The following is a 23,631-nucleotide window of genomic DNA, read 5'->3' on the forward strand; positions in this document are numbered from 1 at the left end:
GAGCGAGCGAGAGGGCAGCTGTTTGCTTTATTTATTATTAAATATAAATAATGAAAAATCAATAGAAATTTATTTATACATATTCATCAATATGTATACGAATTGCGCCCAGTCGAGGACGTGGCCAACAAAATGAACAACATCCCAACAGACACAAACAAAGTACAGCAGACGACAAAAAATTGCACTAAATATAAGCCGCAACTCTTATTTGCAATATAAGTGGCAACGGTTTTTTTTACAATATAAAAGCCAAAGGCTTTGAAGTAGTTTAATGCAGAATTTTTTATGTGCAGCACCATTAATACGAGGCAATAATTCAATTAGCTTACACATTTTACAAATTAAATAATAGCAAAGTGAAAAATTCTACGTTTAAATTAATTGTCGTACAAAGATGCTCAGTTATTTGGATGCCTAAAAAAGAAGACAAAGATAAGCGCTATTTTTGTGCCCGCCATCGTACTGACAGGCCAAAGTTCATGAGACAGGGCAAAGGGGTCAGCAGCCACAGGCGCAGGGGCTTCTGTTCTGAGTGGGGGAATTAACTTTAGGATAAATTTGTCATGTTGTCCAACCAAAAAGGAAAAAACAACAAAAAAAAGAAGAACAGAAAGGAGGGAAAGCCAGAAAAAGAGAAAGAGAGCGAGGTAAAAACATCGAAGGATAACTCAATTATTTATGATGTATGCATGTGCATGTAGCTGGCTCTAACCGGATTAAAGGGTTCGGCCCAAAGGTGTTACACTCGTGACTTTTGTACTTACACGTACTTATTGTGGCCAAAGTTATTTGAGCCGATAATTTCTTGGTCCTAAGCGCAGCAACAAATAATGCTTTCAATGGGAGGCATTAAAGATACATTTCATTGTAATTTCTTGGCGTTATCTATATTATTATTAAGCAACAGCTTAAAAATATCTATAAATAAGAATTACACATTTCGAGACTATAGTATAAAAAACGCAATATTGTTGCCCCCAACAGAGTTGTAATTTAATCACTTTCCCACTCCAATCGCTGCAATCCAATCATCTTAACCAATTCGTAATAACTACCAATGCAATCCGGCAGATAAGCGTAGTTAGAAACAAAGCCAACAATTTTGTTGCAAAAATCCCGAACCGATATGCCACAATAATTGAATTCTCAGGGCTCTGGCGAAGATATGTCTTCTAAGTTGATTACTCGAGAAGTTCCATTGGGGCGTTTAGGGCTTAAATGCCAACAAAATTGCCACACTTTTCCCCACTCAGGAGCAACCCCTTTACTTTCGACACTCAAGTGGCAATAAAGCAATAAGATGGCTAGCTATCCGGCTTGCTGTTTGTTGCCAACACTTTTATTTAAATTAATTGCATGAAATTACAATTTTATTGCCAATCGCAAAGGATGCAGTACCCGTTGATGGCTTCGTTTCACTGGATGATTCTATACGGGTTTTCTATGTGCGATTGTGCTTCTTCAGTTCGCATCCGCATTTGCATCCGCTCTCTAATTGAATGAATACGCAATTCAATTCTCGTTGCATTATTGATAGCGATTTTTCGGTGGTAGCCGGCATTATTGCAGTCAATTGAATTCGCAAATTGCCAATGATAATTACAGCAAACGGCAACCAAAATGAAAACAACAAGTGGTGGAAAACTTGAGCGCGGGGGAAAATGGGAAATTGCCATTTCAATTAACTGTCGGTCCTTCGAACGTGGTGGACACAATGCGATTTGGATAGATAAGCTTGCTAAGTAAATAAAAGGGAAATTACAGCGAGTCGATTAAAGAATAATAAAGGCTGTGCGGCCAAATGTTTGGATATTTTATTGAATTACCATCATGAGAATATAAAAAATGAGCACCACTCTATGTTGCGATTCAATTAACTGCTAATATCTCAATTAGTTTTCCATTCACCTGACTTACCATAATTAGTTTTCTCCAATGCCACACCCCATGGAAAATGAAATGGATTTGCGTGCGCATAATCATGCTATCCATCCTGTCGCCATCCACACGCAGTGGACATCTGGCAATCCATTCATATTCCCGCAATTAAAATGCATTATCAACTGTCAATTGTCTGGTGCTCCGAAATGTATGCTACAGAAATGCTCAATTATCCATGTTAATTGGCATATGCCAGGAGAGTGCTCAGTTATTGTTATCGAACCTTTTATGGCGACTTAACCAGAAAAAACAAATCAATTCGATTTCTTAAAAATATCTAACAAACTTGAGCTTTTAAAATAAGAAATTTTAAGGAGGAACTCTTTTGTGGTTATGAAACAAATTTTTACACATTTTTCATCGGTTTTTTGTCACAGTGCATTTGTGGTTATTGATGACTGCATCGCCGAAATATTGAAATTCGACCAACGATAATGATAATGACGCTGCTGAAGATGATGGCAATGATTTGTCGTCAAGCCACTCAAATGCAAAGCGTTTAGACGACTGATGTTATTTTTGGGATATTTGGGTAGCTGGGCAGACTGAAGGTCGGCCCGTTTTATATAGGGGGGTGGTCGTGTTTCTGGGGGCCTTGGACAGACTGTTTGCCTCTTTGGGGCTTCATATTTCGTTTCATTTCGGTTTGTTACGCAATCAAAATGACTGACAGCTAAATATGCATATTCAATTAGAGAGCGAGGGGAGTTGAAAAGGAAAAGGCAAACAGAGGCGTGGTTGGAAAAAGGGGGAGGAGCCTCTGGCGGTTCAGGACCTCAACCATACACACACACAGGGGCGCACACACACACAAGCACACGGGCAGAAAATTCACTGAGCATTTCGCCTTGAGATTCCTCAAATTGAAGAAAGGCAGACGAAATTGCAGTTGCTCACTGCTCGGTGGTTTCCTTGGTGCTGAATTTTACGGCTTAAATCAGAGAAGCCACAAAGTATGTAAAATCAAACTGTTGTTTAGATTATAATGGTTATTTTCTGCTGCCTCAGCACTTAAATTGCGCACATTTAACTTTCGACATTTGAGGTGAATCAAACGTAGAAAAATGCTGGCATTTGCAAAACACTTTTGCTTGCACAGCAAATAGATTGAATAATCGTGTGCCAGCACAAGATTTAATTTAACATTTAAAATTCACTAATTTCTTAAGAACATATTTATATTTTCCGCAGATATCCTAATTGCTAGCCAAAGAGGTGCGTCAAGTTGATCATTTCATCTGTAACCTGTAACATTCTCCCTGCTCACTTCGGCACTTGCCACTGAAGAGTCCTGTTAAGGAGGCGGACAAGTGCTGACGAGTGTCCTGGTCACGGGTTAAGCAAAACTAAAAAAAAGAAGAAAAAAAGAAAGGGGAACTCGAACAAAGAGCAAGGCGCCCCCTGTAAAAGCTTGGAGTGCGCACACTTTTTGACACTTGTGGCACACGACTCAGAAGTGCAGCCCCAGGCAGGTCAGAGGGCAGAAACTCCAACGCAATCCCAACTATCCAGTGAGCAGTAATTTCATTCTTTATATGCCAGCACTTTTTCGCACTTTTTCGAACTTTTCCTGGGACAAATGTACCATTTAATCTAGTTTTATTAATCAAACGTTTTGCCAGTTTATCTGTACATATATTTTTTAGTATTTGTTTATAGCTAAAAGCTAAGGCAACTAAAATAATGGGTATACCAATTTCTGGACCGCTTGACTCTCAGCTTCTTTCCCCAGCTTGCGTGTGTGTGTGTTTGAGCACGTTGAATGGGTGGAAAAAATAAATAAGCAATTCCTGAAATAGAAACATCCACCAAGCCAGCGAGTGCAGCCCTTAACCCTTGGCTGGCCAAATGGGTCATTAATTGACAGCCAGCGGGTGCGGGGATCCCTTTGCGAATCTTCATAACCGTAGTGGCTGCTCGCAGTCATGGGTTAAGGAAGGTTACGGGCCAACCACTGCCCACCAAAACACCACCCACCAACCACCATCCACCGCCCATCACCCATATCCTTCAGCTCTCGTCACCTGTCAGACTGCTCCTCTATTTCGTTATTTTCCGAGGTTGCCAGCAACCGAAGTTCCGAGCTGGCGAGGTTCCGAGCTGACCACTTACTCCTGGGGGCCATGTGCGCTTTATGGCCTCGCATACACACACCGCGCCCATAAATACTCCAGATGTGCGGGTCCCCAATGTCCTGGCATCACCGTCATCATCATCGTTATCATCATCATCATCCCCAAAGTCAGCGTCATTGCTCCTAAGCTGAATCTTTATTTCATTTCATTTTCAGCGCAATTTTTGTGCCGAGTTTGCGAATAATAGAAATCATAATGGAAACGCCAGCGGACAGGAAACGGAAACCGGACCTCGCCATCGCGGCCATCATGAGTGTGTGTATTCGTGCACATCTGAATTATGTATAATCGCCTGAAAATTGCACCAAAGTTACCCCGACAGCTGAGAATACGAACAAGGACCTACCTATACTTGGAATAATATATATCAAAATGTAGGCGTTTCATATTTGCAAGTTTTAAAGCCTTAGTTATGCGACTAACACACACACACACACACACACTGGTGGAGCATTTTGCCTGCATTGAGGATGCAGTGAAAATATTGTTGCTTGACTCCAATTTTTTGTGTGCCATTTTCCTGGCTGCCTGTCGGTCACTTCCTTTCACGTTGCCTTCCTGGAAAATGCTCCCTGTTTTTTTTTTGTTTTTGTTCTTTTTTGGGCTTCAGCGTTGCACCCACCGCCCCTGTGACCTCTTCTTTGACCTGAATGAGCTATATGCAGTCCATAAATCATTCGAACAGACCGCAGATGCTTCCACAAGGCACTCAATATATTTTGCCAATTTTTAGCTCGCCCCCCTGTGGTGTAATGATCCCAGGGGCAATAAAATAGGAGTGCTGGTCCACCTGGGGGAGCAACTGAGAAGTGAGTCTCCTATCGGCGATAGTTATAAATTCTTAAGCCATAAAAAAGAATAATGCTCAAACTTTCGAGCCATTAAACCTGAAATATACAATCTTTGCAATTTCGAAACTTTTTCTTTTATAATTATCAAGAAAGTCACGTGCTATATAACCAAGCTGTATAGTTTTTAATAACAACAATTTTGGTTTTCCTTTCTTTAAATTTATTTATTCATCTTATTAACTTTATACTACAATTTTATACTTTTATTATAACAATATTGCTTTTCAAATGTGTCAATAGACAATCAAGATTCCCCCTCTATGAAAACTTTTAATCCAATTATATAATTTTCCGAGTTAGCTAAGTAGCACTAAGCTGTGCATAATACAATTTAAAACTAGTTTCTTTCAATTCTTTATTTCCGCCCCTCTCAAAAGTTTGTTAAAAAAAACAAAAAAAAAGAATTGAGGGAACCGGAAGCCTAGTCATGAAATTCGTTTAGCTGGCAGGCAAAGGAGAAAGTGGACAATGGGATGCAGCGGATGTTAAAGGAGCAAAAGGACGATGAAGGGATTTGGGTAAAAGCAATGGACTGACGGCAACCAGAGAGATTTTCAATGCACTCGGCGGAACAAAAGCGAACTGCAAATTTTTGGGCCCATAACGCAGGACATTTGCGCCTTTCTCTCTACACTTTTACTGAAAAAGTTGCCTTCCCTTTCGAAAAGGTGAATTTAATTTAAAGTTTCTGCTTCAATTTAAAATAAATTGTATAAAGGTAAATGCAACTTTAATGGAATTAAAGTACTTTTGTTAAAAAATTAAAGAAAATATAAATATTTGTTAGTAGCTAATACGGCTGATATCCGCTAACCTTGATATGTTTAATGTCCACGAGGCGTATGCTTGATATGTAGTAACTTCAAGTAGTAGTAGTGAGCATCAAGCATACGCCGCATTGGCCCGCCGAGACTAAAACATTGTGCAATTTCCCCCGCATTGAAATTGCTTTTCCCACCACAGAGAGAGAAAGAGAGAGGGAGAGAGAGAGAGGGAGAGAGAGTGAGAAAAGCAAAAAGTGGGTGGCTCAACGGCACAACTAGGGCCAATCAATGCGCCTGCCATAAGTATGCAATGTTCAATGAAAGTTTCGAACAAACAAGTTGCAAGTTGATATTTGCAGAGCCTTGATTGTGGGTGGAACGGGCCAGCACCACCCCATCCCCCCCCCCCTCCGTGGGGCTGCAGGGGGTTAAAATCAATTTAGACCATTGTTTGTGGATGCGAATGCAAAAAAAAAAGGAACAAAAATAAACGAAAGAAAAACAAACGTACTGAACATGAATTGTAATAAGCTGATTATCTGCTGCACGCATAACAATGGATGTTAAAACAAAATCAACTTTATACTGACAACCGAACAATTTAAGCCTTTATTTTCCATTTTTCTTCCCTTCTAACACCAAAAAAACCCCCGTTTTTTTCGGCAGCCAAACAATGCAATTAAAAAATCACAATCACATAAAAGTTGATTCCGTTGAGCGATGTGTCATGCCCCCTGCTTAACGAGTTCTAAAAAAAAATGAAAACTGGGAGGGAAAACTAGTTGCTGCTGTGGAATTTCGAGGTCAAAAATGATCAAGGTCCCATCTGCGAACGCTCTGTAAAGTCCTTTCATAAGGAACACTGAAAGAAAACCAAAGATACTTTAAAACCCAAAAAAAAGGCTGGGAAAATAATGAAAACATTAGGAAACTAACCAAAGGCACAACACAAAATTTAACTCAATTAATTGTATATAAAAGGAAAGAGAACATGGTGCTCTAATTAAATAAAAAGTTCAAAATACTCAAGTTAAGCTACCTTTGAACTTAATTGCACTTCAACTGAAGATGAAAAGGTAGAACAGTACTTGCTTACACTCACTTGAGCTTTAAGGTTAAAAGTGTATAATAAACACATAATAAAAAGGCAAGTTATACAAAAAAAAGCGGAAAAACACTCGAATTTAAATTGAATTTATTGCCATTAAACGCTGTAATTATACGGGCGTAGAAATTATAGCTTCTATTGACAAATAAACAGTGCGAATATGTTGATAAACGTATTCAATTTAGGCTAGAAATGAGCCCTATCTCCGATCATTTCCATAACCATTTTTCTTCATTTCTCTGCTAGTTTGTTGCCAAAAAGCACTGGATGCGGGTCTAGTTATTGCCTTTGTTGCTGCCACATCAAGCGTAAAATATTTGGCCAGCCACACAAGGACTCTCTGCCACACACACACACATACACTGACACACGCATTGTGTAATTAAAAAAAGGTCAGGCGAACGCAAAAGAAAAAAAAGGAGGAAAAAGAAAAATACAGAGCGTCAAATTAGGCCCAAACTCCGCCCATTTTTCACGACCTCTTCGTCGGCTAATTGGTGTCCTTGCAGACAGGACTTCGTTTGAAGTTAAGCAAATAACTGCGGGCTGGCCCTAAACATATCCACACATACACATCAGAGAACTGCAAAGGTGGCATTTTTAGCCACTCGACTCACACCCAACAATTTTGTGTGCGGGTGCTACCCGCCACGCACATCGCGGGTACTTACAAACACACAGTATACGTCTGCACATGCAGACAAGACACCCCGTTGTGCGTGCACCCGAATCAATACGGTGCCCTGCGTCGCGGGTGCCGATCATACTCGGCACCCATAACGGAGGGTAGAGAAGACAAACAGTCAGAAAAAGACAAATGCCTAAAAAGGGATGAGTGACAAAAACACTTATGGGTTTACCGTTAAACACATGGGTGTTTCCAAAAATACTCGGGTGTTTCTAAAAATACTCGGGTGGTCTTGTCTGGTGGTCGACTATCTGAGTCACAGACAAGATGCGTAACTCCATACGTTTTACACTCCATACGTTTACACACTATTCTTTCGGCGTGGCTCTAGACTTTGTCAAATACTTTGTAAAATATGCCCTTCATCTTATTATTATATATTATTATAATTATATATATTATATTATATTTTATTATATTATATATTATTAATATATATATATATATGTAATTTAATTATTATATTATATATATATATATATATATATATATATATATATTATATTATATATTATATATTATTATATATTATATATATTATTAACGTTATTATTATTTAAATATAGATTATAGTAAAAATAATAGTACATAATGTCACAAAATTTATTTCAAAAATGACTTTATATAAGAATATTTGTCATTAGAGTATTCAGGTAGCGACGTGTGAAAAATTAATAAGGGAATGATTCGAAACGGGTGGCACCCATTGAGTCCATCAAAAAGCAAAGACATGAGCACGAAATTTTTCTTGGGTATTCCCTTTTACCCTTCATTTCTTATACCCGTCGCGCTTCCACCCATACAAATTTTAGACGTACAAAAAATGACCTGCGGCCGATCGTTGACTGTGCGTCCACTCACCCAAACGGCTCTTGCGCAGCAGGCCTCGGGTGGTTTTTTTACTCGTCACAAAAACACCACGTTGGTAAAACACTCGAATATTTTCTGTTGCCGCAAGTAGGGTGTCAAAAAACACGGGGTGCCTAGAGACCGAGTGTTTATCGGGTGGACGAAGAAGGCGAGTGGCGGGCTGCAGTTCTCTGATACACATGTCCAGTCGAAGCACATACAGGAAAAAAAAAACCGGATTTGCAAATGAAAACTAATGGCCACTTAAAGCCCATAAAGGAATCTGAACAAAATCGGATGTGCGGTAAATGGTAAACTCTGTGGGGGTGGAAGGGGGTTGTGTTAACCATGGCAAGCCAGAGATTGCCACAAAAATCGTATTCCAGCTCGGCTACAAATCAAGTGTGGCCCCCAAAAATGTAGGCATAAATCAAGTTTGGGTTTTCCATCAAGCAGAAAGCCCCAATGTAAATGTTACTGTAATGAGGCCGGCGAAAAAAAGAAAATGTTGGCTACAAATGGATTGCATTTCCTGCAGCTACTCGCTTTCCTTCAACTAATCGAATTAGCTTCGGCCCCCGTTTGGCCAAAAAGGCATCGATATAGGTTGGTCTATAGATCAGTTGATACCGTCTAGTTGGCTGTTAACCTGAAGCTTGAAATGGCATAAATATTTATTATTTATTTGCGTTTTTTTTTTTTTTTTGGTATTTTTGCACTTAAGCTTAATTCAGAAGAAGTGTAGCACGAAAATCCTATGCTATATATTTTATTTAATTATTATATTTATTATTATTATTGTTTAAGATTACAGCTGAAAAATGGGCCATATCCTCTCCGTTTAGTGCACAATTACGGGGTATCAAAAGCGGAACAAAATTGTGCACTTGGCAATAGAAGTCGGGTAAATAGCATAAACGAATCAGCTAAAAAATGTTCAAGGAGCTGTGCTCAACGGATGCACTTATGCAGCTCAGTCCACTTGAACATTGATTCCCTCTCTCTTTCTCTTCCTCTCTCTCCCTCTCTGTCTCCCTTGCCCCCGTCTCTTTCGCACCCCCGCTGGCAATGGGCACTTCGGCAAGTGGCGCCGTCCCTTTCTCGCCCATCCTCGTTCTCTTTCGTTTAACGATAGAGAGAGAAACGCTCACTTTGCTGTCCGGCACTTTTATTTTTTGTAAATATTTTATTACCCGTCGGGCTGCTGTTTTCCCGCTTTTCCCCTGGCTATTTTTATTTTTCGTTTTTATTTTTGTGTTAGCCATGGGAGAAAAGTGATTAATTTTAAAAAAATGCACCGGACTCGCCCAGAAATTCCCTTTGAGCTTTGCAACTCTCACTATCCATATCTCAATTTCCACAAAAAGTACCAGAGATTAGAGCGAGCGAAATGAGTAAAGTGAGGGGCCAAGCTCAATTTAGAAAACCGTAACAAACAAACAAAATTACATTAAAAATTTGTTGGTGTTGGTTTTGGGAAATAGAAAAAGGAAACTGGGGAGAATAAGCAAACTTGAACATTTGCTGGTTTATGTATAATAATTATACTGCGGTTTCTAAAAAGGCAACCATGTTTTCTAATTCGAAAAATGAAGTTTCGAGTTACAAATTTACCTATGCAGCTCTCGAAAAGGTGTACAATATGCTCTTCGATGCCTTTTATTGGTTCTTCACTGCATAGAGTACTTAAAAGCCAAACTTGAAAGCAGCTTAAACGGCAATTACCAAAGTCAATGTCAAGTTAGCAATCTGCCAAGTTGACGACTTAATTTCATGTCGAATTGCGGAACTCATTGCGATTCGACGTGACAGCGGTGAAAAGTGGGTAAAGTGTGGAAACTCTGGCAAATACAAGCACAAGCCGCATTCGATGCAAATGAACGGGCATGAATAAGTGAGTGAACTACTATATATCTGCCATCCTGGCAACACTTAAACACTCACTCACCCATGCAGATGAGCTAGACTCGCAATCGCAATCGCATGGCTACTGCTATTTTTCCCGCCATTCAGCGATATATCTCATCTGCATCAAGTGCGTTGCGCAACAACAAAGGACGAAAGAGAACAACAACAACATATGTAGTAAAAAAAATACAACAACAAGAAGAGGAAAAAAGGTGGGAAATGCTGCAAAGTGTCTGTAAACATTTATTTCAAAAATTTATGAATATTGCTCGCGCCCAGCAAAAGCAGCGGTGACAAACGAAAATTCCCTTTGGCCCCCGCATCTCTTCGCCATTCGGCTTTCGAATTGTTCAAGCAATGGCATTGTTTACCCGCTTTTCTCTGTGTGTACGCGTGTGTGTGTGTCTGTGAGTGTGTGTGTGTGAGTTATTGTTCCGAGACATGATATTTTACTGTTTTGATATGGAATTCAACAGGGTATATCCAGACCCTGACGCAGATGCATGTTTATATATAACATAATTAAAAGGCTTTTGAAGTAGTTTTTTGCTGCACTTTTTTACAATTAAAGATAGTATTTAAGTCACTAGAAATAAACCCAATTACCGAATATACTTCGCAACTTAACTTATCTGCATTGGCTTTTTGATTTCAAGGTTTTTTTGTCAAAATTTAAAACTCATATTCAATTAAAAGTTAGAATCAAACATTTACTTTGAACTAACTTAGAAAGAAGCCAATCCAATTTGTTGAGAATGTCAAAAGTTGTTTTATACTCGAATGTCTTGGCTTTCCTTTCGCTTGCTCAACACCTAATTGTTGTTTTGAACTATTCCAGTTGTCCGTGTTCGTATCATTAGAGGTTTTTCTGCTTTTCCGCTGACGAGGAATCCGAATGTCGGGAAATAGTTTCCCCTTCGTTCGTTCTTTGCCACTCCTTTCCCGGCTTGCCGCCCCCTTTTTCCTTTTTCTTGTTGCGTAGCGCATTACAAATGACAGCCGCCTGTCACACACACATGTGCAACGGGGGTGTGGGGGGGAAGCCCACACACATGTGTGCAGAAGGAAAGCCACACAGACAGGCACACGTGTAGAATGGCATGCCATACATACATGGCCATTAGTGTTGTGTTATTGTCGTTATCATGCACAAAAAAGTTGTCGTCTCTGCTTAACTTTACGCTGCCTTACTCCACTTTACGTGTAGGTCTTCTGGCAAAGCCCCCTTAACACCCAACCTCCCCCCTTTCCAGCCTTAACCCGCCATCGCCCCGTTTATCACACTGGAAAGTACATAAAACAATGTCATTGTTAAATTGCCAGCTAAGTTGTTGGGAATCTAAGTTTTTATCAACTCGAATATGAAATCTTTTAGGAAAAGACTTTTTGTTATGAAACAAAAACTAGAAGATTACTAGTATTCAAGTAATGAACTATCAAGTTAAGGCTTTGGTAGTTCTATAGTTTTGAAACTATTTCCTATCACTTTCGAAAATAGTTTTCCACTGTGTTTGTCCTCTTATCCCCGACGAGTGTTGCCCAGAAATTTTCAAGCTCAGTCCTTAACCCTCGGCTCGCACCTTGTTTTTCCGGCATTTGCTCGCTTTTTCCATTTGCCCCTCTGTTGGTTGTTATTTAATTATAATTTTTCATTCTTGTTTCGGGTTGGGTGTGGAAAATGTTGTCATCGCACATGTTTGTGGAGCATTGGTATTTTCGGGGTCATAGGTGAAAGAGGGGTTTAAGTGGTATTTTTGACCATCTTGTTGACCGCCCAGGATGCAAATGCAATTATAATTTGATATTTCGGCTACAGTGCGGTACATTATGTTAAAATCCAGCGGTGGAAATGGGGAAAGTTAAAAAGAAAACAATCAAATTGTGTGGTTGCATACTTTTCTGATTTTTTTTTTTGTCATCTTTGTGAATTTTGAAATGCACTTTTTTGCTGCTGCAATTTTACTTTTATTTTTGCGCCTCTTGCCCGATTTCTTATCCAATTTTCTTCTGGTGCTTTCAAATTTCCTTGTTATCTCATAATTTGTATTCACTTCCCTTCTTCCAGTTGCCTTTTGCTTGTCATTTTTCGATTTCCTATACTTTCCAAATTTTCTTTTGACATTGCGTTTTCTTTTGCGTTCCCTCAATCGATGTTTCTTTTTTATTTCTCTGCTAATCATGTCTCAATCACTTTTTGGCACTTTCTTCTTAACTTTTACTGCTTGCATATGCAAAAAAACATAACATAATTTTGATACAAAGCAACGTTAATTTTAAATAATTTTATTCTTTATATATTGGCTTACTTATTTTTAGCTTTGTTGTTCAACAAAGTGATAAAATATGAGAAAATAATAAAATGTCAACTACAATCAATTTTTTGGGCAGGACACACCTTTCTGAAGGAGTTTTCCCCGCTCGATATTTCCCATTTCCTTGAGACTCGGCGAACATTTTAATGAGATTTTCGAATTCCAAAGAAATTCAAAACGTAGCTTATTCAACTTGTTCTATGTGTGCGTGTGTGTGTGTGTGTGTGGGGCACACTTTCTTTCTCTCTGCAAGTGTGTGCGTATTTGTATTTGTATTTGTGGCAACAGGCAACAAGCCAAGTTAATTAGCAAAAAGCAGATAGCGTCACACAAAAAAGGAGCAACCAACTAAGGCCATCTTAAGGTCTGATTGAGCAGCGAGTGAAAGTGGGTGAAAGTGACTGAAGGGGGATGGAATGAAAGCGGGGCGGCGGGGGGTGAAAGGGGTTAACTGGAATGAAGGCCAGCAAAAATGGGAGGTGGCTGAATTCTGCGGGGACCTCCGCTTAAGTGCGGGTTTTTGATGTCGGCGCAAATTGCAAAGAAAATGATTTATTATCTGCAAAAGGCAATTAAGTAAAATTGCTTGAAAATTATTTGCACCCCCTAACCGGATAGGGAAAATGCCAAATAGAAGCAAAACCAAAATATACGCAAATGACAGCAAATCTCTTAGACAATTCCAAAAAATTAGAGAACTAGGTTAGTGTGTCAGTTCAAAAGTAATTAATCATAATAATATAAACATATAAAATATAAGTAAGTTTATTATTTCATTTTCTATAAACGGAAACTTTCAAATAACTTGTAATTTAGTAAATTCCTAAAATTCACACTGTTTTTTACCATTTATTAACTAAAGCTTATGAACATGTTAAACCTTTAGAAATCAACACAACTTTCGATTTAGTTTCCCACTATTCATTTGGATACTACATTCTCGCATTAAAAACAGCTTATCTATAGAAAAGTATTTTACGAATTACGGCGAAACCAAATTCCAATTAAGCGCAAAGTTTTTGACGCAAAACTATTTCACATTCGTTAAAAAGTTAACAGACAAAAGTTGTGCAAAACACGATAATTCCCCAAACAAAAATCGAATTTTCACATTTGTAACCAAACAAATATTGTATATTAGTTGAACTTTAAGACACCATACACTTTCAGCAATTATATATATTTGTTCAGATTTCCGACGACTTTAAAATGTCTTTGCTTTTGCAATGGTAACCATTGCGTAGAAGGTAACTCACCTGCCCTTCGGTTCCCCAATTCCAGCGCTCATCCAACATGATTTATAAGTCGAATTAGAAGGAGCCACACGACGGGCATGGAACAAGAGTGAATTAATTACGAATTCAAGCCCGAAGAGGTAATTAATTCACTTCATTTTCTTCCCCAGCAAAGTTGACTGAAAACCAAACCAAACTCGACTCAACTCGACTCGACTCGATTCAAGTCAACCATTTTGTTGACAGACAAACAAATGGTGGGCCAAATAAGCAAACATGTGCACATGGGCACCTGCTAGGACATTCATGAATTCATTGCTTACATTACGCCAGGGATATTTCAAATATTTCTTTTAAGATTTTATCCAAAGTCGTAATTGCTCAGAAATTTGGCTGGAGCTCTAATGTGCTAGGAGGAGCAGTGCTTTGTAAATGGGAAAATTATTTACATTTCCCAAGGACTTTTAGGTAATTTAATCAATGCCATTAATTCATCACGTTTACGATTACCGTTATAATAAAACAGTTCATTTAGAAAAGATTTTCCGCTATGCAATTCATTAGGTTTTTTGACAAGTTGTTTTCTTTTGTTAACTACAGTTTTATAAGTGGCTATTAAATATTCCAAATATAGTTATTAAAGGTATTATTAGGTATATTTTAAAATCAACTTTAAGTGTATCTCAATTTTCTGATTCATTTCATTCATTCATTATTCATTGTTTCATTCGTACAATTACAATTATCTGATTCATTTCATTTCATTCATTTATCATGCTTTTCTTCATATCATTTCTTCCTTCTTTCAATTCTACAGTTTTCCGATTCATTTTATTCATCCATCATTCATTTCTTCATTCTTGAATGTTTTGGTACAAATCTTAAATTTCGATATTCCACTGAATCCGAAAGTTCGAAAGCCCATTTTACGTCTCTATCAAAACCGTGGTACCCAATTCATTCCGTTTGGTTTTGGCAAACATAGCCCCAATTCCGGACTTGCAAATGGGTCTCCCGGTCGGAATTTGAGTCCTTGTCACAATGGAACTGACCATATTTACATTTGTCAAGCACTTCACTCACCTTTGACTGCGGTGTGTTCTCTGTGTCTCAAGCTTTCTCCGCCAAATCCTCCTCCGAATCGGAACGCAAATGGGATTTAAATATTTGCCACACACACTCTTTCACTTCGGCTCGGTCGTTTGTATTCGAATTGAAAAATGGTATTCAGAACGCTTTTTCACTTTATGTGTATCATATATTTATGTATATATACTCAATTTCTTAGCTTAGCACAAAAACCAAAAAAAAATAATGTATGTTCAGCACTTTCGAATATCTTTCGAAAACTCGAAAACCGGGCAAAAGTAGTAACTGCGTGACTGCGAACTGTGACCAGTGACCAGTGACTTGCGAATGTGATGTGAGTATGCTGAATTCAAAAGCTGAGGCTGAGAACCGAACCGCACGAGAGTCTGTTGACGAATGAGTTACAATGGACGATGCGAATCGCTAACAGCGGGAAGACAACAAGTTGCCGTGTCCTTAACAGCGCTGCAAACGGACACTGTGGAGTGGGAGCACCTTAACAGCGCTGCAAGCTCTGCTAAACTGAAAGCTTAGCCGATGCAATTTCAAAGAAACTTCGAGTGGTCGCCAACAGATGGCGGTGCAGAGCAAGTTTATGCTAGTATAATACTTTCGATACAATCTAGTAAATTTAAAAAATATTTTTCTAATTTGCCCAACATACATACATAAAAACATCGCAGTTTTATCTTTTTTTTTTTAATTTTATTTTCGTTTTTTTCTCATTTTGTTTTATTGTAAGAAAATCTTTTCATTATTCATCAGTCGACTGACTTCCTGCGACTTTTCTAGCTAAAAAAAAACTCACTTCAACATATTTTGGTCTTAACAGAAAAAGAATTACACACTCCAAATCGGAATGTGTGTTTTGGGGGGGGTGAGACGAAACATAAACACGAGGGGCAATCAATTGTAATAGTAGGACTAATTTAAACATATCGTACAATTGGAAGGCTTTCTTGTCTTACAACGCGATCGATCGGTCTGCCTTCTATTTAAGTTCGATATTTCAGTTTTGGACGACTCGACTCATTCTCTAAGCTGCTACTCCTCTTTCTCTAATGTGTCTTCAACAAACGAAGACAAGTTCGCAAGGTTTCAGTTTTTGTTGGTTTCATTTTCATATGTTGTTTGTGGATGTTATTGTTGTTGTTGTTGAGTTTGGAGTAAGTGCAGTTTTGGGCATTTCAAAGTTCAAATTTCTAAAACAAATCTGTGAAAACGTTGGTTCGGTATTCGTTTAAAGACTAACAATCTCGATAGACGAAAAAAAAATTATGATAGTATGATCTTTAGAAATGATCGAACATGATGTACATAACTAATTAATTACGAAACTTTTTGCTTTTCTCCCTACAGGATGAAAATGACGGGAGGGAGTGGGATCTTGCTATTACTGCTCTTTCGGCAGCCGATGTTGTGGCTACCGCTCTCGATGGTGTTTGGGATATGTGCAGTCTTGAGCGGATTTGAACTTAATCATCGCCAGCGGAACGCTTGACCTTGCGCTGCTTGGGACTCTGCTGGCTGGCCGCCTTGGGACTGGCCGGCTTTGTGGGCTTGGGCGAGGTCTTGGGCGTTTTGGACTTGGGCGGCGACTTCTGCAGCGCACGCAGCGTCTCCTGTGGCACCCAATCGTAGTCGATGGTGCTGTCGTTGGCCGTGCCGGTTTCGATCACCTTCTTGGCAGCGGCACGCTTCCTCTTGCCTGAGCTGCCGAGCAGATATTGCTGTCCGATGACCAGTAGCAGGACCACAATGCCCGCCAGCAGGACGTACAGGAAGAAGGTCTCGCCATCCAGACCCTCATCGACCTCCGAAATCAGAACGGTCTCGTTGAACACGGCCTCGTTGTACTGAATGCCATTGGCATCGCGGTAGGCCAGAGCAATGTTCAGTCCAAATGGACGGCCGGCAAACTGATCCGAGGGCAGGAAGGTGTACGACACGGTCGACTCAAAGCCGGGCTTCACCTCACGGTTGTAGGCCACCGCCGAGAAGTTCTGGATGAAGTAGTTGAAGTCCATGGGATAGCGGAAGGAGGCCTCCACCGTCTCGATAACGAATTCCTCGGCTCCCTTGTTGGTGAATCCAATCAGGAACTCCACGGGCTTGCCGCCGGGCAGATCCAGCTGCTGGCCAGGTGTGTACAGGGGTTTCGTGAATAACAGATAGGTGTCCGCATTCGGCGAACTGCTGCTGCCCGTGTCGCTATCCTCGTCCGCTTCAGCATCCTCGCCAGTAACGGCACCCTCCTCGCCTTCCACGTCCACCAGGTCGTCCTCCACGGGCTCGGCGGCGTAGGCTCCAAACTTGTTGGCTGTAAATTGAAGATAAAGTGTTATGATGAGTGCTGAAGAATTGAAGGCATATTAAATTCAAGTGCACGGAACTAACTTCGCATACTCTTTGAAACTAATCAGAGATATGATATATTTAGGTTGGTTTTCTTGGCAGGTTATATTTGCAGGTTCACCCATTTTAATAACTATTGTAACGGGGTCATTTAGCTTGCATTTGGGTACCTTATACTTGGTATATAGTTCACAACCTAGCAAACTAGCTCTGAGCTTGTCTGCAAACTTGGGATATGTCCACCCAATCAATGTGAAACTATGATATATATCGAGAATCCTTAAAAAACACCTTTGTGTCCACACTTTGTCTTTGAAGCCTTGATCTTGGAAACTAAACGAATTTATAGCCATCTCAGACGAGCCAGCTCACGAGTCAGAGCGAGAGGTCGATAGGGCTCATGCCAACTCAACAGTTTTGACCGTATGATAAAAATTCGACCACCGAAGATGAATGAAAATCACCGAAATACGATGCTAGTGTACGGTGTGCATTGATTGGCAGTCCCATAAAGCATAATCCACGTAGCAGATGCGTCGGCAAAATGCCACGTATACGGATGGGAACACCCCCGCCCACCGAGCGATTGTTATTTGTCGGCGAGGGTTCACAGTGGGTAGAGGCTCTACTTACGCGCCGAGAAGGTGCAGATGACGATGGGCAGGACCATCAGCATTAGGAACATCAGATGCCTCATCTTGTTGGCTGTTTTACAATGTCTTCGGGGCTCCAAATGCAATCGAATGCGCGGCGCACACACGGAAATTTGGCTGGGAAATCGGCTGAGGGAAAAACGCACGCACAAACAACCTTCGCGATCGAGTGAAAATGAAGAAGTGACGGGCTGCGGTGATATAGCGGCGAAAACAGAAGCCGACAACGCACGAAGTGGACACGAAGCCGAGACACGACTTTCACTGACAAATGTCTACGTGGTGCCACGTCTAGGGTTGCAAGGGCCTCTCGATCGGTAAGTTAAATACTCAGTTTTCAGCTACTTAGCTTACTCAGAGTAGGAATTCTTCCTAGGCATCTATTAAACATTTATTTAATTACTACTAAAAACATTTTCTCATATCTAAAATAATCTATAAAATTAAATGTTGCTTTATTTTATTGACATTTGAGTGCACCGACAACTCTAGCGAGACAAGTAGTGATGCCAAACGCCGCAACTGTCATCTCTCGTGTTTTTTCGTGTTTATAACTTAAAACTTTGGGTAAACATAATATTTTATGCAATTATAAAATTCAAAATTGGTTTATTTTTTATACCAAACACCATTTTTTGACGGAGGTAAAAAATATACTAAAAATATTTTACAGCACTATTTGGCCATCGTTACAGTGCTGCCAACTTGGCTATTAAGACGCTATTATCTGGCTATTTATTAGCTAGAATATATTCTGTTGACAATATTAATATTACATTGAATGTATATTAGGAATAATATAAAACAACATTGAACGGTCAAATTCATATGTAGCAATTATATATTACAAATATTTTTTTTTTGTTTAAATCAATAATAAATAAATGAACACAGTTTTGTATTGCTTCTGTGTGATCAATAAAAGTTCGCTTACTGGTAGAACGACAAAGAAAAATTCAATTAAATATGAATAAAACTTTTAAGAACACGAACCATTTAAAAAAAACTAGGCATATGGAAGGTAAAAACCAATTTTTAGTAAGTAGTAAAATTATTTTGTTGGCTATTTTCTAGCCACTCTCGCGCAATCGATAGTGAGCGGCGACGTTAATCGCAGCTATCGATAGACCTGCGCAACGCAGCCAACTTCACGTCGCTGTGCCGATAACCGCTCAACTTCCTTTTTGCTTGCGGCTGTCAATTGAAGCGCATCTTGCACGTGAATTCTCTGCGAATTTAGCATTTTTAGAGATCTAACATGGACAAACCAGTTGTGTGGGCACGCGTCATGAAGGTTCTGGGCCGCACCGGCTCCCAGGGTCAGTGTACCCAGGTGAAGGTCGAGTTCCTGGGCGAGCAGAACCGCCAGATCATCCGCAACGTGAAGGGACCAGTTCGCGAGGGCGACATCCTGACCCTTTTGGAATCCGAACGTGAAGCCAGGAGGCTGCGCTAATTGGCGACCAAGCTCGAGAAGGTAAGCGCGCCTGGAATACTGGCCACAGTGAACACCTGTCCTAACACACCTTCTATTTATTCCGCAGACCTTTTTACACACACATACACAAACTGTTTTTCGCACGCGCCTTGTTATTTTCGCGGAGAAGAAGAAGCGGATGGCAAGAAATCCGAGCGAGGCTGCTGCATATTCGTTATAAACAAATGAAAATACACACCTAATTTGCCAGAAAATCAGCCAAAATGTGTTTTAAATAAATCTCGAGAGCATTGGACCGCCTTTGTACGAAAAGAAAACCAATCAAGCCTGTGTTTTGGTTTCATTCCCTTTTTGTTTTTGTGTTTTTTTTGAGTGCCCAGTGAAAATTGCCAATGAAATGTGGTCTCCCAGCCACTTCCTTTAACAATCTGTATTTGCATTTAGCAGAAACCTTTGCCTACTCGGAAATCAACAAAGAAATATGTATGCAGACGAAATGCAAATAGAAAGAATCGTCGAGATTCTCCAGTTGTTAAAAACACATGGACAGCTTTATTAAAAATATGGGTTTCGTTGATTTCCTTATAAACGCAAAGTTTTTTTCTGTTAAAATCAATGCTCAGGAGTTCTGGACACGTTGACATCTAGCAGAAATGTTTTACTTTTTCGTTCGCGAAAAGATATTTTAAAGAGAGGCCAACCGAGTGATTAGTCCAATCACATTTCACAAATGACAAAACAATTTCAATACAAGTATTTTGTATAGAAGAGTACTAATTTTGTTTTAATCAATGCGCATTATTTTTTGTATAAAAAATAGCTTAAATATTTAAACTGCTGGAGCTGCAATGAAAATATACGTAAAATATTTAGAATAAAAGTCAATAGCTCAGTTAGTTAATATACAACATCGTTTAGCAACTTATCATTTAAAACCACTGAGATGCATATGTTTCTATGTTCCTTAAGGAATATGCCTGGTTTTCCCTACAAAGTCAGCGGAAAGATGGCCAGTCTCTCGATTTTGGCTAATCCAAGGGTAATGCGTGCTTCTGCAGGTTCCGACAGGTGGAGATCGGATTTGAAGGCCTCCAAAGAGGATTCGGGTGCGGAAAACTTGGGTTGCAGCTGACTAAGATGAAGCTCTAGGTATTTGACCTGGTTCTGCAGCAGTTTCAGCGATTCCTCCAGGAAATTTCTGAATTCCATCAATGCCGCAGGTATTTTGGTTTGCTGCTGCTCATTATTTAGGTGAAGGCACTCAATCTCGAAGTCAATTACATGGGCGGATATCTGCCCTAGCTCAGAAACCAGTTTCGATCTATGAATTGGATGGCAAGGCAAATCAGAGAAGTTTCTTGCTAGGATTAGGCCACTTACATGCTGTCCTGCAGGCTACGGTAAACATCCTGGCACACCGAAAGTAGCGCAACTGTGGCAGCTTGATTGGAACTGCAACAAAGTGGCAAATTAGCATTGTTTTCATTCATTAAATTAAGTTTTTACCCCTTGACCAGTTGATAACGTTGGCCCAATTCCCACAACCGATTCGCTTTATTCGACAATTCAGGCGTCGTCGCAGACTTAAGGCATAGATAGCTCCTTATGCTGGTGGCCAAGTGCTTTAGCTGCTGCTCCAAGCTCGCTTTGTATTGCTCCAAGCGGTCCGCTGGCAATAGCATCGCAAAAATGCAGTAAAATTTAGGTAAATTGAGGGAATTTGTTATATTTTGCAACAGCCATCGATAACACGAAAAGTTATCGGCACATGGAGGAGCTGGCCATCGACTCCAGAACGATATTTATCGCACAAACTTTATATTTTTGCTCAAAAATAATCATTTTTTGTCAATTTATTTTTAAAAATAAGCTCCTATTGAAATTTTCAATCGTACTTTGCTTAACAATGAGAATTCTACTGAAAAACTGTTTTGTCGAATTTTCGTCAAAAAAAATCAGTTTCCTGAAAACAACCGAGTTTTATCAAAGCTTTGAGCTTTGTTCGACCATTTAGGCATTGACTACTGTACTCCATGCATCTTCTGATGCACTATGAATTAAACACAAATTTTGAAAACTGTACTCATACAAAAACGAATAAAGATAGCAATAAAGCCCATTTTTAGCTCAAATAATCGATGTTTTTATTCTTTGGGATGCGCCACACAATATTTTATTGTGTCTTCAGTGCATTTGTTACAACATTTGGTGTCTTCAGTGTACGCTTCTGTGTAGTGTTACTTCTAGTCGCTTTCAAATTCTGATTTCTTTTGGTATTAGCCTGTGAATGTAGGTAGTGTTAATTCCTGTGTTATCATATTTACTTAGCTTACAATAATCAAAGATTGTATGAACTGGCAAAACTAATTGTAAATCGCAATAGAAACGTATTTAAAGTATCGTGTTCATGAGTAGTGAGAAATAGAGTCCATGTGGCGAGTCATAATCAACGTCGATTCCTGGCTTTGATTCCTCGGATTCGGGCGATGAACCAAGCCTTGTGCACTGTAGATGTAACAATGTGTATGCGCTTTGGGGGGAATGTACTTTTACAGTCTGGATGATCCTCCGGAACTGGGTCGCCGTCTGGTGCTCATCCGGCAGTTATGGAGCATCGTGTTCATGAGTAGTGAGTAATATTATCGAATCATTATCAAATTCGTTTCCTAGTTTGGATTCCTCGGAATCGGGCGAGGACCCAAGCCTGTGCCGACATTTCGTCGGCACTGTAGCTGTAACGATGTGTACGCGCTTTGAGGTGACTGTACTTTTAGTGTATTTTCTTCATACTCACTTTTTTAACTGTAAAAATTTTGAAACATTTTTGTAACTTGTTAGAAAAATGCGACCGGCTTGTAGCTCGACTCGAAGGCAATTGAAATTTCTCTATCCTGAAGGTCGAAATACAACTTTATTCCAAAGAAAAAATGACAGTTAATTTTTCGGCCAACTAGATCTAGTTTTTCATATTTTGGGTTTTTCTTTTTGTTAAACTCATCTAGTCACCTTTGAAAATGGATTTTACATTTAGGTTAAGAGTACCCAAACACAATTTTATTGCGGAAAGGAGACGCCAGTCACAAGAATTAAATTTCCACCTTAAAACCTTCAAAAAATGAAAGGGATCGTTAGCAATGGTAATTAGCAGCCAAAAACAGTTCTTCTTTCATCTTTATGACGAAGTCATAACTTTTGCGAAGGTATGACGAAAATTCCGTTTGTCAATATCAAGTTTTTGGCAAAAGCCATGTTTCTAAATTTCGTACTTCAAATAATCCGTTTTTTTGCCACAACTTTAAAAATAATAGCCTGAATAAGGAATGTTATATCTCGTTGAGTTCGTAATTTAATTTCCAATCAAACTGTGTTCAAAAATGAAAATTCTATTTTTTCGCCATTTTTTGCAAATTTTGATGATGTTACCCCTTACAAAATATGCGAAAATTTACCCAAAAATTGATTTTCCTAAATTCTTCAAAAAGTGATAGGGATCGTTAGCATTGGTAATTAGCTGCTCAAAACAGTTATTCTTACATCTATATGACTATTTTTAGCGAAGTTATGATGAAAATTCCGATTGTAAATATCAAATTTTTGGCAAAAGACGATTTTCCGAATTTCGGTCATAAAGTAATCAGTTTTTTTGCCTTAACTATAAAAATAAAAGCCTGAATTTGGAATGTTATACCTTGTCGAGCGTCATGCGTTGCCCCCTGAAGGCCTTCTGCGCCACCATGTCTCTTGTCCGCCGCATGAACACGATGATCAAGCAGGGCGCCGCCCTGCCCTTCAACACCTCCTCCTGCTACGTCAATGCTACCAAGAAGGTAGTCGACGGCTGCAACGCCTTCGTGCCCAACATCAATACCTGCATCGCCAGCATCACATAAGCGCTTCCAAAAAATGGTAATAAAACCATGAAATTATAAGCAAAGCAGATGCTGTTTTATCAAGAAAACATACTGCTCTAGCAGTATCAATGGGGCTGGACACCAACAAAACCAAAAAGTAGAATCTGAAGTGCAAGGATTACAGATCACTTCAACCAACACCCATTTTGTCCAAGGTCACAACACCTAGTTAAGCACGTTACTCGTAGAGTAAAAGGGTATACTAGATTCGTTGAAAATGATGTAACTTAGTCTCCGACCATATAAAGTGTACAACACGTCGATACGATTCGACCAAAATTTCTTAGCCACACCGAGTTAATTAGCGCGGCGGCTAGAAATTTAAATAAGCTGAATATTAATATTTAATTTAATATGATGAACTTACCACACCGCCAACGGCAAAGGAAAA

At 39.5% G+C, this 23,631-nt stretch overlaps 5 protein-coding genes and 1 pseudogene across 6 annotated transcripts in view; 2 read left to right on the plus strand and 4 right to left on the minus strand.

Moving 5' to 3' along the window:
- The window catches only part of LOC6725548, a 53,355-nt gene extending 38,051 nt beyond the window's left edge, over positions 1 to 15,304 (minus strand). For both annotated transcript variants that reach the window (XM_016172805.3, XM_044923683.1), the window contains exon 1: positions 14,878 to 15,304. The gene's annotated coding sequence lies outside the window, so the exon portion shown is untranslated. The remainder of the gene's footprint in view (positions 1 to 14,877) is intronic.
- A 280-nt stretch (positions 15,305 to 15,584) lies between these two features.
- On the minus strand, positions 15,585 to 18,004 carry LOC6725560 (translocon-associated protein subunit alpha). Its single transcript, XM_016173666.3, has 2 exons — positions 17,872 to 18,004; positions 15,585 to 17,203 (listed from the first exon to the last, which is right to left on the minus strand). Exons 1-2 carry the CDS (start codon positions 17,933 to 17,935, stop codon positions 16,359 to 16,361), a joined length of 909 nt encoding a protein of 302 aa, XP_016038684.1. The 5' UTR covers positions 17,936 to 18,004; the 3' UTR covers positions 15,585 to 16,358.
- Positions 17,889 to 19,250, plus strand: LOC120285383. The gene is made up of 2 exons (XM_039298011.2): positions 17,889 to 18,208; positions 18,966 to 19,250. Exons 1-2 carry the CDS (start codon positions 17,889 to 17,891, stop codon positions 19,000 to 19,002), a joined length of 357 nt encoding a protein of 118 aa, XP_039153945.1. The 3' UTR covers positions 19,003 to 19,250.
- LOC6725559 (40S ribosomal protein S28) lies at positions 19,150 to 19,650 on the plus strand. Its single transcript, XM_016172798.3, has 2 exons — positions 19,150 to 19,368; positions 19,436 to 19,650. Exon 1 carries the CDS (start codon positions 19,150 to 19,152, stop codon positions 19,345 to 19,347), a length of 198 nt encoding a protein of 65 aa, XP_016038685.1. The 3' UTR covers positions 19,348 to 19,368; positions 19,436 to 19,650.
- Positions 19,651 to 20,083: 433 nt separating this feature from the next.
- On the minus strand, positions 20,084 to 21,111 carry LOC6725558. The gene is made up of 3 exons (XM_002106533.4): positions 20,836 to 21,111; positions 20,710 to 20,781; positions 20,084 to 20,650 (listed from the first exon to the last, which is right to left on the minus strand). Exons 1-3 carry the CDS (start codon positions 21,009 to 21,011, stop codon positions 20,317 to 20,319), a joined length of 582 nt encoding a protein of 193 aa, XP_002106569.1. The 5' UTR covers positions 21,012 to 21,111; the 3' UTR covers positions 20,084 to 20,316.
- Positions 21,112 to 21,476: 365 nt separating this feature from the next.
- LOC27208196 lies at positions 21,477 to 23,065 on the minus strand (annotated as a pseudogene).
- Between the last annotated feature and the right edge of the window lie 566 nt (positions 23,066 to 23,631).

Source organism: Drosophila simulans, chromosome X (genome assembly GCF_016746395.2).
Source record: "Drosophila simulans strain w501 chromosome X, Prin_Dsim_3.1, whole genome shotgun sequence".
Lineage (NCBI taxonomy): Eukaryota > Metazoa > Arthropoda > Insecta > Diptera > Drosophilidae > Drosophila > Drosophila simulans.

What these genes read in the sequence shown, in the direction of transcription:
- LOC120285383 (XM_039298011.2), top strand. Translation starts at nt 17,889, where the DNA reads ATGACGATGGGCAGGACCATCAGCATTAGGAACATCAGATGCCTCATC. An exon ending in TTGCAAGGGCCTCTCGATCG is followed by an intron (nt 18,209 to 18,965) that starts GTAAGTTAAATA and finishes GCTATTTTCTAG; the next exon opens with CCACTCTCGCGCAATCGATA.
- LOC6725560 (XM_016173666.3), bottom strand. Translation starts at nt 17,935, where the DNA reads ATGAGGCATCTGATGTTCCTAATGCTGATGGTCCTGCCCATCGTCATC. An exon ending in CATCTGCACCTTCTCGGCGC is followed by an intron (nt 17,204 to 17,871) that starts GTAAGTAGAGCC and finishes TTCAATTTACAG; the next exon opens with CCAACAAGTTTGGAGCCTAC.
- LOC6725559 (XM_016172798.3), top strand. Translation starts at nt 19,150, where the DNA reads ATGGACAAACCAGTTGTGTGGGCACGCGTCATGAAGGTTCTGGGCCGC.
- LOC6725558 (XM_002106533.4), bottom strand. Translation starts at nt 21,011, where the DNA reads ATGCTATTGCCAGCGGACCGCTTGGAGCAATACAAAGCGAGCTTGGAG. An exon ending in CGTTATCAACTGGTCAAGGG is followed by an intron (nt 20,782 to 20,835) that starts GTAAAAACTTAA and finishes ACTTTGTTGCAG; the next exon opens with TTCCAATCAAGCTGCCACAG. An exon ending in CGTAGCCTGCAGGACAGCAT is followed by an intron (nt 20,651 to 20,709) that starts GTAAGTGGCCTA and finishes TCCAATTCATAG; the next exon opens with ATCGAAACTGGTTTCTGAGC.